At 44.1% G+C, this 14,317-nt stretch overlaps 1 protein-coding gene across 1 annotated transcript in view; it reads left to right on the top strand.

The window, feature by feature from the left end:
* map3k22 (mitogen-activated protein kinase kinase kinase 22) overlaps nt 1–14,317 on the top strand; it is a 178,938-nt gene that overhangs the window by 64,777 nt on the left and 99,844 nt on the right. Inside the window, 5 exon segments of the mRNA XM_038808845.1 lie at nt 1,934–2,028; nt 5,802–5,842; nt 6,895–6,994; nt 9,860–9,973; nt 12,508–12,619. Of these exon segments, the coding sequence (XP_038664773.1) occupies nt 1,934–2,028; nt 5,802–5,842; nt 6,895–6,994; nt 9,860–9,973; nt 12,508–12,619 (462 nt within the window).

The raw sequence follows: 14,317 nt of genomic DNA, 5'->3' as shown, positions 1-14,317 counted from the left end.
GAGGAAATTACAAAGGTTCAGACCCACATTTGTAATTATATCTGGCCACAGAGGAGGTACCGGGGGACAGCTAATGTGGTTCAACTTTTCAAGAACGGTGGCAGAGATAAACCAGGGAATTGCAGACCAGTGAGTCTCTCATAAGTGGTAGGGAAACTACTGAAGAAAATTCTGCAGGACAGAATCAGCCTCCACTTGGAGAGGCAAGCTTTGATTCGGGACAGTCAGCATGGATTTGGCCAGCTGGTTGACAATGAAGAAGAAGGTCTTGGGTTACAGGAAGATATAGACGGATTGGTCAGATGGGCAGATCAGTGGCAGATGGAATTTAACCCTGAAAAGTATGAGGTGATGCACTTTGGAAGGAATACTCAATGAATGGCGGGACACCGAGGAAGCTCAGAGGGATCTTGGTGTGCTTATCCACAGATCCTTGAAGGGAGCAGAACAGCTGAATAAGTTCATGAAGAAGGCATATGGGGCACTTGCCGTTATCAGTCGTAGATTATAAGGGCAGGGAGGTTATGTTGGAGCTTACAGGACTTTGGTTAGGCCACAGCTGCAATACTGTGTTTAGTTCTGGTCACCGCAGTATAGGAAGAATGTGATTGCACTAGAGGGGATGCGAAGGAGATTCACCAGGATGTTCCCAAGGATGGAGCATTTTAGCTATAAAGAGGCTGGATAAGCTCGGATTGTTTTCTTTTGAGCAGAGAAGGCTGAGCGGGGATCTGACTGAGGTGTATAAGATTATGATGAGCATGGACAAGGTGGATAGAAAGTAGCTGTTCCCCTTAGTTGAAGGGTCAATAACAAGGGACCATAATATTAAGGTGAAAGGCAGGAAGTTTAGCGGGAGTTTGAGGAACAAATGGCCGGAATTCTCTGGTCGTTGCGATTCTTTCTTCCAGCTGGCAGCGCACACCCATCCACTGGTTTCCTGGCGACGCGGGATGGTTACAATGGGAAATCCCATTGACGAGCAGCTGGAATATAGAATCCTGCTGCCAGTGAATGGTGCGTGGCTGAGAAACCTGGGGCTGGGGGACTGGAGAATCCCACCCAATCTTTTGCCCAGTGGGTGTTGGGAATCTGGAATGCACACCCTGGGAGGGTGGTTGAGGCAGCAAACCTCGCAATTTTTAATAGGTACTTGGATGAGCTCTTGAAATGTCATAACATTCAAGACTGTGGACCATGTGCTGGGAAGTGGGGTTAGTGTAGATTTAGTGTAGTTTTGGCAGTGCAGATTTGATGGGCCATAGAGCCTCTTCTGTATTGTATGATTATATGACTCGATGAACAACATTAAAACAGACTATCTAGTAATTTATATCATTGCTGTTTGTGGAATCTTGCTATTCATAAACTGGCTGCTGTGCTTCCCTACATTAGAATAATGTAAATATAATCATTAAAAAACAAGGCATTTATTTGTCTGTAAAATGCTTTGGGGGCATTGTGAGATCATGAAAGTTGATAATAAATACAAGGGGCTGGATTCTCCGTCAGCGGGAACCTCCACTTCGCCAGCAGCACACTCAGGCCCGCGGATTTCCCAACGGCATGGGGATGCCCACAATGGGAAAACCCATTGACCGGCTGCCGGGATGGAGGGTCCTGCTGCCGGTGGGGGCACAATGCACCGCAAAATGAGTTCGGCGGGATAGAGAATTACGGCCAAGTTCTTTATTCATTGTGAACTTTTGAGAAACTTGGAAAAGCAACTTGAATGGCGTTTACTTGACACCAATTAGCTTTCTGGCAGAGACTACGATGGTGCCACGGTTTTTATTCTTAGTGCAAACAAAAAATCTCGGAGGTTGAACAGACTGGTTTTAAAAAGGGTTGCTTAATTTAACTATGAAAAAAAATGCCTCTGTAATTTTCATGTTAACTTCATTTTTTTTCTTGGTTTAATTTTGTTTCCCAGATGAACAGGAAGCCCTGAATTCGATTATGAAAGATTTGGCTGCATTGGGCAAGTGCAGAAAGTTGATAAATTATGACATCAGCAGAAACAATCAGGTAAGATTCGTGTGAAAGATCAGGACAACTTTTAAGTCTGCAAACCCAGTCAGTATTGTCAGCAGGCTAATTCAGTGAACTAACACTATTATGTTTTTGAACAAAGCAATTGGCTTTGATAGGTAATACCCTTAGCTCACCACTCAAGTTGTCCCCAAGGCCAGTGATAGACTACTTTAGTTGGGGCATTTTTACATTGCAGCCATTTCTGAATGAAAAAGCCAATGTATCACAAATGACATCAGGTGGAATTCCCTGCTGCTAAGATTGGGAATTCCAATCAGGTGGATAATCCCGCGTTGTCACAAAAAGGGGATTGGGGTCGGGTGGCAGACCTGCCCCCAGTCTCTGGCCTCACCCCTCCGGCCATAGTGGGCTTCCCGGCCCATGCGGGCTGGAACATGCAAACGGCTTCTATGCATTTATTTGAGTGCGATTAATGGGCTGGTAACCTGAAATCCCCCCCCCCCCCCAACTCCTAAATTATGCTTCACCCCACCTCTTAGCCGTGAGTCACACGCGCATGATTTGGTTCAAGTGTTTACAAATGGGGCCATGGCTTTTGAGGGAGAGCAAGAAGGTAAGAACCTTTTTCATTGTCTTCAGGCTTGCTGGGGGTGGATGCCTGGAGCTCTGAGACTAGTGGGGACTGACCTGATTCCAAGAGTGTTCAGGGTAATTCACACCTCTACCATGACAAGCAGATAGAAAGTGATACTGGGGAATGTTTAGTGCTGCTGTATTTCCTATGGGTGCAGCACCAGGAACAGTGTGCGTTTACTCTGATTGTTTTGGAGTACTGTCAAGAATGCTGTAATCATTCTGACTATCTGCAGCGATGGAATCTTGTCTGTGAATTCTCTGCAACTCGATTTGCTCATGTTGACGATCACAGTTTACATCCCATTCCAGCACGTTTGGGTTTCTCAGTTGCATTTTCAGCTTCTCTTCATTTTGAGGTTAAAAGGACTCCTTTCCTCCCTTTCCCATTGTTTCTCACTTGTCATTATTTTGTTATATACATCAAAGCATTCCTTAGTTATCTGTTTCAGTTAACTCTAGCTGATTTCTCAGTGAGGGTGTGCTCCAGTTCGGAATATCACTTAGTGTTTGCTATTATTCTGAATGACGAGCAAGGCCCTTCCCTAGCTCCAGGAATAGATTTATTTGGAAAAATAGTTTACTTTTACACAATATATTTCATGTACAGTTTAGAGCACATGGACATACATTATCAGTGTTGACATCCCAGACTCCTCCGTTTGATTGACAGACCTTCTCAGTTGCCATATTTTCTCCCCTTCTTTCATATCCCCCTCTGCAACGCCCCACTCCAGCCTTTGACCCACTCCCACCGCGGCTCATTAGATTTGGGTAGGATTAAAATTTTCTGCTCATGTTCTTTCCTGCACCCAGTAAACAGCAAACCCGTGCTCTGGCTCAACCCAAAACCCGAGCTCTGCATTTGTGCATCAATCGTGCATTTGTACATTTTGACAATTCTGTAAGTTTCTCATCCTCACGAACCTCTAACTCCCTTTTTAAAATTAGGTACGTAATAGAATCCCTACAGTGCGGAAAGAGACCATTGGGCCCATCAAGTCTGCACCAACCCTCTAAAAGAACACTCTTCCTAGGTCCACTCCCCCATCCTGTAACTTAACCTGCACATCCCTGGACACTAAAGGCAATTTAGCATGGCAAATCCACCTAACCTGCATATCCTTGTACTGTGGGAAGAAAACGGAGCACCTGGAGGAAATCCACGCAGACACGGGGAGAACGTACAAACTCCACACAGATAGTCCCCCAAGGCTAGAATCAAACAAGAATCCCTGACACTGTGAGGCAGCAGTGCTAACCACTGCTTATCAGAAAATCCTTTAGTGAAAGAAATTCTCCTGATTTCCTTTCTAGGTTTTTCTGCAATGATTTTGAATCCGTTACCTTTTATTGTGGAACCTCTTGCCAGAGGAAACAATTTTTCTTGTTTCAAGCTATCAGACCTTCATAGATAGAATTTTACATTCTGCTGCCAGCAAACCTGGTGGCAGGGGAGGCTTGTAAAACTCCTCTTACCAACCTGACCTCTCGATAATGATTTGGTAAGGTGAGAGAGACTAGGCTAGTCCACTCACATTTGCCCCAATTGAGGCCCTTATACAGCCAATAAATTACCATGTAAGGGCTGTTCCTGCCCAGCCTCAATTTTCAGGCAGGCGCGAGAAGTTCAGCAGCTGGAGGAAGCCCGAAAGAGAACCTGATTAGGCCTTGGCTAATGGGGTATGTGGGAGGCGAAGGTAACAGGCGGAAAACTCTTCATCAATGGTCTCCTTGCAATGGGGAGGCAGTGGTGCAGTGATATTTTCACTGGACTAGTAAACTAGAAACCCTGGGTAATGCTCTTGCACCCGGGTTCGAATCCTGCCACTGCAGATTTGAATTCAATAAAAATCTGGAATTAAAAGTCTGATGATCACCAAGAAACCATTGTCAATTGTCGTAAAAATTCATCTGCTTCATTAATGACCTTTAGGGAAGGAAATCTGTCATCTTTACCTAGTCTGGCCTACATGTGACTCCAGTTCCACAGCAATGTGGTTGACTCTTAAATGCCCCGTCAAGGGCATTTATGGAAGGGCAATAAATGCTGGCACAGCCAGCGATGCCCGCGGCCCACGAATGAAGAAGAAAAAAAAAACATCGGGTGCTAGCACCCCCACAATTTCTGCCCTTCCGACAATGCTAACCTGAGCCTGGGCTGTGCCAGGGAACTCCCTGGTCATTACCCCCTCTCCCCCTCCTCCTCCACCCAGGAGCTATAATTACCTTTGCGTCCCAGAGGGATCTCCTTGACTGCCTTACACCTGGCTAAACCTGTGGAAAACCTCACCAATGTGATATCACACCAGCGAGGTGTGAATATTTAGTGAGGGGAATGAGTTGTGGAGGGAATTAATTATATATAAATTAATTCCAATTTATTAAAATGAGGTTTATGCCCTTTGTTTCCCGATTCTTGTGAAATTTCCTGTCCATGCCATCGATCCCACGGACGGAGAATGCGGGCTCAAGATAGAGACTCTGGGACATTGGCTGGATTTCCCCTCCCCCGCCCCCGCTGTGTTTTACAGTGGCGGATGTGGCTTGCCATTTGGCCGCCGGTTTCTATGGTGTTTTGTTTGGGACACCCATCCCCCCTCCAAGACCCCTGCTACAGGTGGTCACCTTGCAGGACTGGAGGATCCTGCTGGTGGGAAGGGTCAGATAATCCTGCCTTTGGGCTGGAATTATCCGTTCTGGAGCCTAAGTGCTCCTGCCAGTGGCAAAGAAGGTGCGAGTCTCACTCCTTAACCATCACAAAAAGGGGAAGCAGAGCTAGAACCTATATAGATTCCCGGAGCAACACCTTTTATTTGGAGGAAGCAAGTGGGGGGTCAGAGAAAGAGTTGTCAGCTGTGAGAACAAGTTCAGCCAGGTGGAGGAGGTTGTTGGCAGATGAGGACTAGTTGGGCCTCTGTTCCTCGAAGAAAGGCCTATTTCTCGCCGAATAGCCATCTCTACCCCTGTCTCCACCCATCTGCTGCTGGAGCCCTAATCTATTATTTGTTATCTCCAGATCCAACTGTTGTTACTTTTGAGAACTTTGCTAGTTATTGTTGTTAATTTGACCCAGCAGGGATGACTCCTGGTGCACTTGCAACCTTGATGAAACCATCTAAATTATTTTTTCTACTGTTTTGTTTCTGATAATCATTCCTCTGTTTTCATAGAATGAGGTGAGGATCAAGTTTGAGCATGAAGGAGAAAAAAGGCAAGTTATATTTTAGTTTTTTTCCCCTTTTGTTTCATTTATAACATGATTTTGACCAGATCTGTTTTTGCACGGATTTATTGGTTTTGGCTTTTTAAATAGAAATTTGTGGAAGTAAGTCTGTTAGTAAAATTAAGCAAAGAATCAATTTTAGAAGAGTGTTTCCTCTAATGCCAATGCATGACACTGCCCCGGGGTTGGGGGGGGGGGGGGGGGGGGGGGGGGGGGGGGGGGGGGGGGGGTGGGGGGGTGGTACTGTAAGAACTAGGTTTGAGTTGGTTGGTCTCGACTGGAATAGCATTAATGTAAGTAAAGTCGCTGTAGTCCCAGGTGATGATAGGCTGCTTTCCCCTTTGAAGGGGAGAGCTGACTGATGTTCATTTAACCTTAGGATCACCACACATCAGGCGAGGGGCAAGGACGTGAAGACGAGCCTTCGTGAATAATATCAGTAGTTATGGGAATTGAGTTTGTGCTGTTCAGGTTACTCGCTCTGCATCACAAACTGAGCTAAACTGATGAGGAGAGCTATAGTTCAACTCGGTGCCCCAAGTGCCAGGCCAGGGAGTTGAGAGTGTTGGGGAGGGTGATAGAGGGTGATATGTCTAGTTTTACCAAACTTATCACCAAATGCAGCTCCATGCTGGAAAGAATGTAATGGAGTGGATATTAATGAGGATCCCCTTAGATTTTCCAGAAATTTGCACACATGATTAATCTATCATTAAGCTCTCTCCATGGAATGCATACAGACTGGTGAGAATGATCAGAATTCAGAAATTGAGAAATTTTGTCCTTAAAAAAAAAAAGTCTTCACAAATATCTGCAAACATCGAGTGCAGTATTGGTATTGGTTTACATGAGAAAAAATTACCACTTGACCATGAGGGTGGTTATAGTTTGAGATATCAGCAGGGTAAGAGAAGGAGAACATTGGGAGAGCTTTAAGCAATCTTAGATTTCCAAAGCTACTGTGAAGCTCTTGTTTCTTATTGAGGTATTAAGTGGGAATTGTAAATATTTATGTAATCCAAGGACTTTTATTTTTGAAGGATCATGCAGTTTCCTAGACCAGTAAAGTTGAAAGACATGCTACAAAAGGTCAATGATGCCTTTGGACAGCAAATGGAACTACACTTTATTAATAATGAGGTACATTTTTCAGCTCGATTTGTTAGCTATTAGCTTTTTGCACAATATGTGCAGTGTATGTGTAGTCACTATGCAACCGTTCCGCTGGAACGTCAGGAACGTCCAACCAATATTAGCAACAACCAATTTGTAAATATTTACTCCATTCCCTGGCTCCTGTAGCCTTGGCTCCCTGACTGGTTGGGAGACCCAATCTTGTCTTTCCCCAGTTGCTATGAGGTTCCCTCTATGTCAGCTCTGATGCCATCGGAATGGAAGGAAAAAGAAAAATGTGGCAGAGTTAACAAAGAGAAAGAAAACACCAAATGAGGGTGAGAGAATCGTGAACCTTGGAGACATGCAAGTGAAGGACAGAATGAAACACAAGTGGAAGAGGAAGGCTAGAAGCACAGGAAGGGAAGGCCACTTGACCTCCTTCAGTGCTGTATCATTCCATGACTTTATGATTCCATGAGTGAAGGATGAGATATATTTGTCTTCCAGACTTGTCAGAAGTATAGGGTTGTGAACGGCTGAGCGTCTTGATGGATCCAGTGTTGAAAAAGTTTGAGAACTAATGATTAGATAATGTTGAAATTAACGATTGATGTGAGCGGACATTTGTGTTCCCACTATCAGTTTGTGCTAATGTGCATATTGAGAGTTATCAGAGGTGAAAATGAAGGGGTCATTTATTTTTCAAAAGGGTGGGGTTTGGAAGTATAGTCATGGGCGGTATTCAGGACAGTAATTGAAGATGTAGCCTTTAAATGAAAAGAAAATCGCTTACTGTCACTAGTAGGCTTCAAATGAGGTTACTGTGAAAAGCCCCTAGTCGCCACATTCCAGCGCCTGTTCGGGGAGGCTGGTACGGGAATTGAACCGTGCTGCTGGCCTGCCTTGGTCTGCTTTAAAAGCCAGCTCTTTAGCCCTGTGCTAAATCAGTTTTGAACAGCTTTTGAACGTGGACTGTGCTGTAACATGATGGAGGAACTCAAATAGGAAATTGCAGTATGCAGTAGTTGTGATTTGGATAGAGAACCAAAAAAGAAGCAGGCTAATTTTGAATGGATGATACAGATTGGAAGGTGCAGGGAGGATGTGAGGTAGGATTGATAAGAAAGGTCTTGAATGGTTTTGTGAAAGAAAAATCATATTTGATTAATTTATTGGAGTTCTTTGAGGAAGTAACAAGCAACGTGGATAAAGGGGAACCTGTGGATACCGTACCTGGATTTCCAGAAGTTATTTGACAAGGTATCACATGAAAGGTTACTATGCAAGAATGAGAGCTTGTGGGGGTAACATATTAGCATGGATAGAGGATTGGTTAGCTAGCAGGAAGCAGAGAGTAAGGATGGATGGGTCTTTTTTCAGGTTGGCAAGATGTGATGAGTGGAGTAACTCAGGGATCAGTGCTGGCGCCTCAGCTATTTACAATTTTTATCAATAATTTCCTAAAATCATAGAATTTACAGTGCAGAAGAAGACCATTCAGCCCATCGAGTCTGCACCGGCCCTTGGAAAGATCACCCTACTTAAGCCCACACCTCCACCCTATCCCCGTACCCCAGTAACCCCACCTAAACCTTTTGGCACTAAGGGGCAATTTATCATGGCCAATCAACCTAACCTGCACATCTTTGGACTGTGGTTCAAAACCCGGCACCCTGAGGAAACTCATGCAGACACGGGGAGAAAGTGCAAACAGTCATCCTGTGCCACAGTGCTGCCCCAGATTTTGATGAAGGAACTGAATATATGGTTGCTAAAGTTCCTAATGATGCAAAGAGGTAGGAAAGTACATTGTGAAGTAGACATAAGGAGCCAGCAAAGACACACAGTTAGGTTTAGTGAGGTGGGGAAGGATTTGGCAGATGGAGTATCGTGTGGGAAAATGTGAAGTTGTCCATTTTGGCTGGAAAAATAGAAAAACAGCACATTATTTAAATGGTGAGAGATTGTAGAACTCTGATGCACAGGCAGATCTGGGAGTCCTAGTACATGAATCGGTAAAAGGTTAGGAAGCAGGTACAGCAAGTGATTAGGAAGGAAGAAATGGAACATTGTGATTTGTTGCATGGGGAATGGGATGTTTTGCAACATTTGTAAAGGGCATTGGTGAGACCACATCTCAAGTACTGTGCAGAGTTTTGACCTTATTTATATTTCTATGAAGACATTAGAAGTAGTTCAGAGAAGATTCACTTGACTGATAGTTGGGATGGGGGTTTGTCTTATGAGGAAAGGTTGGACAGACTGGGTCTGTAATTATTGGAGTTTAGGAGAGTGGAAGAAACTTTTATTGATATAAGGGCCTGAGAGTAGTTGACAGGGTGGATGCTGAAAGGATGTTTCCCTTTATGGGAGTTACGAGAATTAATAAAATAGTTTAAAATAGTCTCCCATTTAAGATGAAGATGAGATGAAATTCTTCCTCTCAGAGGGTCATGAGAACTCTCTTCTCAAAGAGTGACAGAGACAGGATCAATGTACAGAAGCAGAGAGATTCTTGAATAACAAGGGAGTCAAAGGTTATCAGGGGTAAGCGAAAATGTTAAGGCCACAATCAGATCAGCCATGATCTTATTGAATGGCGGAGCAGAGCCAAGGGGCCGAATGGCCTGCTCCGAATACGCATGTTCATACAAAAATGAGGAATTTAAAATCAGTGTATTGGGGACAGAGTAGGTGGTGATAAGTGAGTGGGACTGTGCACACAAATATAATCCAGGTAGGGAAACTCATGTTGAATTCAGGATTGTTTAAAGTGAAACTCAGTGGGGACAGTGCTGGGAAAGTCAAGCCTGGATAATTTCTAGTTATTCACTGATCTCCACATTCTCTAAACTTTGTGTGTCTGTGTGTTCATGAATTATCTTACAGCTAAACACTCCACTACGATGTCAGAACGAATTGGACAAAGCAGTTCAACACTTGGACATCAATTCTAGTTTGAAAAGCCTGAGGATTTTGGTTATGCCTCGAAAGCACAGCCATGTGAGTGACCTTGAATAGTAAATGTTTGTACCTGTATTTTTCTTGAACTTTGACAGATAAAACCTAACACGCTCCATGGGCATTTTTGATCTCATCCTTCCAAAATACCACGCTACCACAACAACTTTACTATCTTTCTATTACAATCCTACTAACTTGCAATTACATTCCCCAGCTATTTCTTATATAAGCCCAATGTTGTGATCACTGGAGTCATGTTAGAACACAAGAAATAAAAGCTGGAGCAGACCGTATGGCTCATTGAACCTGCTGCACTATTCCATAGGGTCATGGCTGATATTGGGCTTTAATTTTCCCACCGACTCCCTGTATCCTTTAATTCCCTGGGACACCAAAGATCTAACTATCCCAACCTTAAATGTATTCAATGGTGGAATATCCACTACCCTCTGGGGTAGCAAATTCCAAAGATTCACAACCTTTGAGTGAATTCATTTTTCCTCATCTTAATCATAAATGATCAGCCCCTAATCCTGAGACTGTGCCGTCTTGCTACAGATTCCCTGACTAGCGGAAACAATCTCTCAGCATCCACCCTATCAAACCCCTTCAGAATGTTGCAGGTTTCAATGAGATTGCCTATCATTCCAGAGAATTTAAGTGCAGTTCATTTAGTTTCTCATCATAGGACAACCCCCTCATCCCAGGAACCGTTTTAGTGAGCCTTCGCTGTGCCACTTCCAATGCAAGTATATCTTTTCTGAAATGTGGAGACCAAAACTGTACACATTATTCCTGATGTGCTCTTACCAACAACCTGTACAATTGTAGAAGGCGTCTTTATTCCTGGACTCCAACCTCCTTGTAGTAAAGGCCAACATGTCATTGTCTTTCCTAACTGCTTGTGGCACCTTCATGCTAACTGGTGCAAGCACACCGAAGTCTCTTTGAACATCAACACTTACAAATTTCACACCTTCTAAAAATATATTCTGCTTTTATATTCTTACGAGCAAAGTGAATAACTTCACAATTCCCTACATTCTACTCCATCTGCCATCTTGTTGCCTATTCAGAGAGGCTTTGCAGCCTCTGTGTCCTCTCCACAGCTTATCTTCCCACCTAGTTTAGCATCATCAACAAACTTGGATAGATTACTTTTTGTCTCGTCATCAAAGTCATTAATATAGATTGTAAATTGCCGAAGCTCCAGCACTGACCCTTGCAGCACTCCATTTTTCGCTGCCTGCTAACTTGAAAAAAAACCCACTTATGCCCACTCTCTAATTTCTGTCTATTAAGCAATCCTCTGGCAATGCTAAAATATTACCCCAAATCCATGGGCCTTTTCTTGCCGATTAACATTTTGTGTGGCACCATATTGAACCTATGGAAATGGAGATATGGGGCGGGATTCCACCCCCACCACCCGCCGGGTGGGAGAATCGCCGGGGCCCCACGCGAATCGCGCCATGCCGCCCCGTGCCGGCGTCAAAGCCGCCGTTCTGAAGAATCCCGGCCACTATGCTTTCTTAAATGAATGGCGGGGCAGGCTCAAAGGGCTGAATGGCCTCCTCCTACTTCTATTTTCTATGTATGTTTCTATGCCCAACTCAACTAGCACCCGACTTTAATGTTGTTTTATTATATCTACTGATGATGATCCAACTCTCTTACACTGTTAAGTTCGGTCACCACTATTACCTGAAACTCTGTTAATTATTCAACAGTGTGTTAATAACTCTACAGTAATTATATGGAATCTGTTCAGTATCAGGTTCAGTCCGTGTCCTGTGTTATTGACTGAAGCTGACTTGATAATACAGTTGTCACGTACAGCCAGAATTACTGATTTACCTCAGTCAGCACCCAGTAACTGATGTATTATTCCTCTTGTTAATCCAGCTGCATCACACTGTCAGGCACAGTCTTTCCTCCCAGTTATTGTTGCTGACTGTATTTCTCCTGTTGTTGATCCAGCTCCCTCATAGTCAGATTTAGTAATTTCATTCTGTTGCCCCTTGTCATACAATAAGCAACAATGTTTTAAATAAATATTCAAACCCAACACCGATAAAAAGAAATTGGAACTCAAGTGTCTAAGTGAGTTGTTTTGTAAACAAGTAAGTGAAATTGAACAGTGCTACAAACCCTGTGCCTCCGAGAACAAAGTAAGAAGTCTTACAACACCAGGTTAAAGTCCAACAGGTTTGTTTCAAACACGAGCTTTCGGAGCACGGCTCCTTCTTCAGGAGAACAAAGACAATTGTGCGTACCTCCTGAAACGTACAAACATGGAATTATGTAACCACAATGTACAACAGCATCAGTTCTACACACTTAAATTACAAATGGGAACAAAAATCCCAGAATAGACAGACTCAGCATCTGCAAGATTAGAATGCAAGGGTCTTCACTTAAAATTTAACCTAACTTTGTCTCTCAGATGCTGAGAGGCTTGCTCAGCATTTTTTGTCTACTATGGTTTTCAGAACTGGCACTTTGTTTTTCGTGTATCAATTCTTTTGCCTGAACAATTTATTATTTATTTTATGTCAATGCGATTCTGACAGGTGAACTATAAAACCACAGAGAAGCTGCCTGAAATTAGAATGTCGAAATCTATGGGAGACTTGTTGGGCTCGTCGTTTAAGGGGAACGAGCGGCATCGGAAACTGTCAACAGGTGAGACAGTTGTTACGACACTGTTTTACATAGTACCCTGCACAATTCTAATATTGTTAGGTTGCCATGTGGCCCTCTGGGAATATCGAGTGAATAGCTGAACTGTACTGAATGGAATAAGTCTAGTTCCAAGAATGCTCTCGGAATTGCAGCCAGAGTGAGTGTGGGAGATGCAATGGGCTGAATTCCACGTGCCCCCTGAAGGTTTGTTTCCTGAGGGGGAATGGTGGGCACAAAAAATAGGGTGGGCACCCTTCCCACCACCTGAGTGCCCACCCTGGATCTCATTCCCCATATCCAGGTAATGCATTTGGTAAGGGCAGCAGGAAAGGAGCAGAAAGCCCGATTTTTAACTTCAATTAGTTAAAGGGCCGGAAGGAAGAGGGGGGGGCTGGAGCTGCCCTTTGTCAAGTGTGGGGTGGCCCCCTTTAGTCTGAACCCCCACTTAATTCTTACTTCCGCATTCTCTTATGGAGCTGAACCATTGAAGGGTGGAGGTGCCACTCAGCTCTGGTCAATGAGCCCCTCAGCACTTTATTGTTGCGATGCTGCTCGGCGTAGAGTCAGTTGGCTTCATGCTGATGTGGTTTCTGTGGAAATGTGCTGTTCCCCCTCTGCCCCCCCCCCCCCCCCCCCCCCCCCCCCCGGTATTATTCAGCCCAGCACATCTGAGTACCCTTGGGTTAGGGACAAAATCAACTGGCATTCTGTGCTCATGAACAGGATTGTCATATAAATGTTTACAATGCAGAAGGAGGCCACTCAGCCCATCGAGTCTGCACCCAACGCAAACCCACACATCCACCCTATCCCCATAACCCAATAACCCCACCCAACCTTTCTTGGACATTCAGGTAATTTAGCAAGGCCAATCCACCAAACCACAGGGATTGTGATGAACTTTGATTGCTCTACTGCCCCAAGAATAATGGCCACATACAGAAAAGTGATCACTCTCCATGAAACCTTAATCCAGCAAGGAATTAATATTTTCAAGGGCTTGGTCCCCACTGCCCTGTCTTTGTCCTGTTTATCCTTTAAATTCGAGTGTAGGAAGTCAATCTACTCCTGGGACCATTTGGAAAATCCTATCTGAAACCACTGGTCTAAATGAGTAATCGTCTTTGGATGAAGGTGTTGTATAGATGCAAGTTATTGTTTTGTAGGGAAGTATAATGATTTCTCAGTCATGGATATTCCTCTCTTTCCTGACCACAGTTACATGTCAGCTTGGCAAGGTGGAAGCATGAGGGGACATAGGGGTTGGGGTGTGGGGCATACCTTGGATTGGGTAGAATGAGGAAGACCTCTGATGTGCCATGAACTACGATCCTTTCAAAAGCTGGCCAGAATCACTGAAGTTTGCAGAGGACTAGGACATGCCCATTCCTGCAGTGGTGAGGTTGGGAATGGCATTAAACAAGAATTTAGAGATGCATGTAACAAGGGTATATCGGTGATCATGGGTGATTTTAATCTTCCCACAGATTGGGCAAATCAAATTAGCCATAATGCCGTAGAGGAGGAATTCCTGTAGTATATATGGGATGGTTTTCTTGACCAATATGTGAAGGAACCAACTAGAGAGCAGGCCATCTTAGACTGGGTACTGTGTAATGAGAAGGGAGTCATTGCCAATCTGGCTCCACGAGACCCCTTGGGGATAAGCGACCATAACATGATAGAATTTTTAAATCA

The sequence above is a fragment of the Scyliorhinus canicula genome, chromosome 10, assembly GCF_902713615.1.
Source record: "Scyliorhinus canicula chromosome 10, sScyCan1.1, whole genome shotgun sequence".
NCBI classification, from domain to species: Eukaryota; Metazoa; Chordata; class Chondrichthyes; order Carcharhiniformes; family Scyliorhinidae; genus Scyliorhinus; species Scyliorhinus canicula.
The sequence above is the reverse complement of the archived record's forward strand: the minus strand, read 5'-3'. Positions and strand labels throughout refer to the sequence as shown.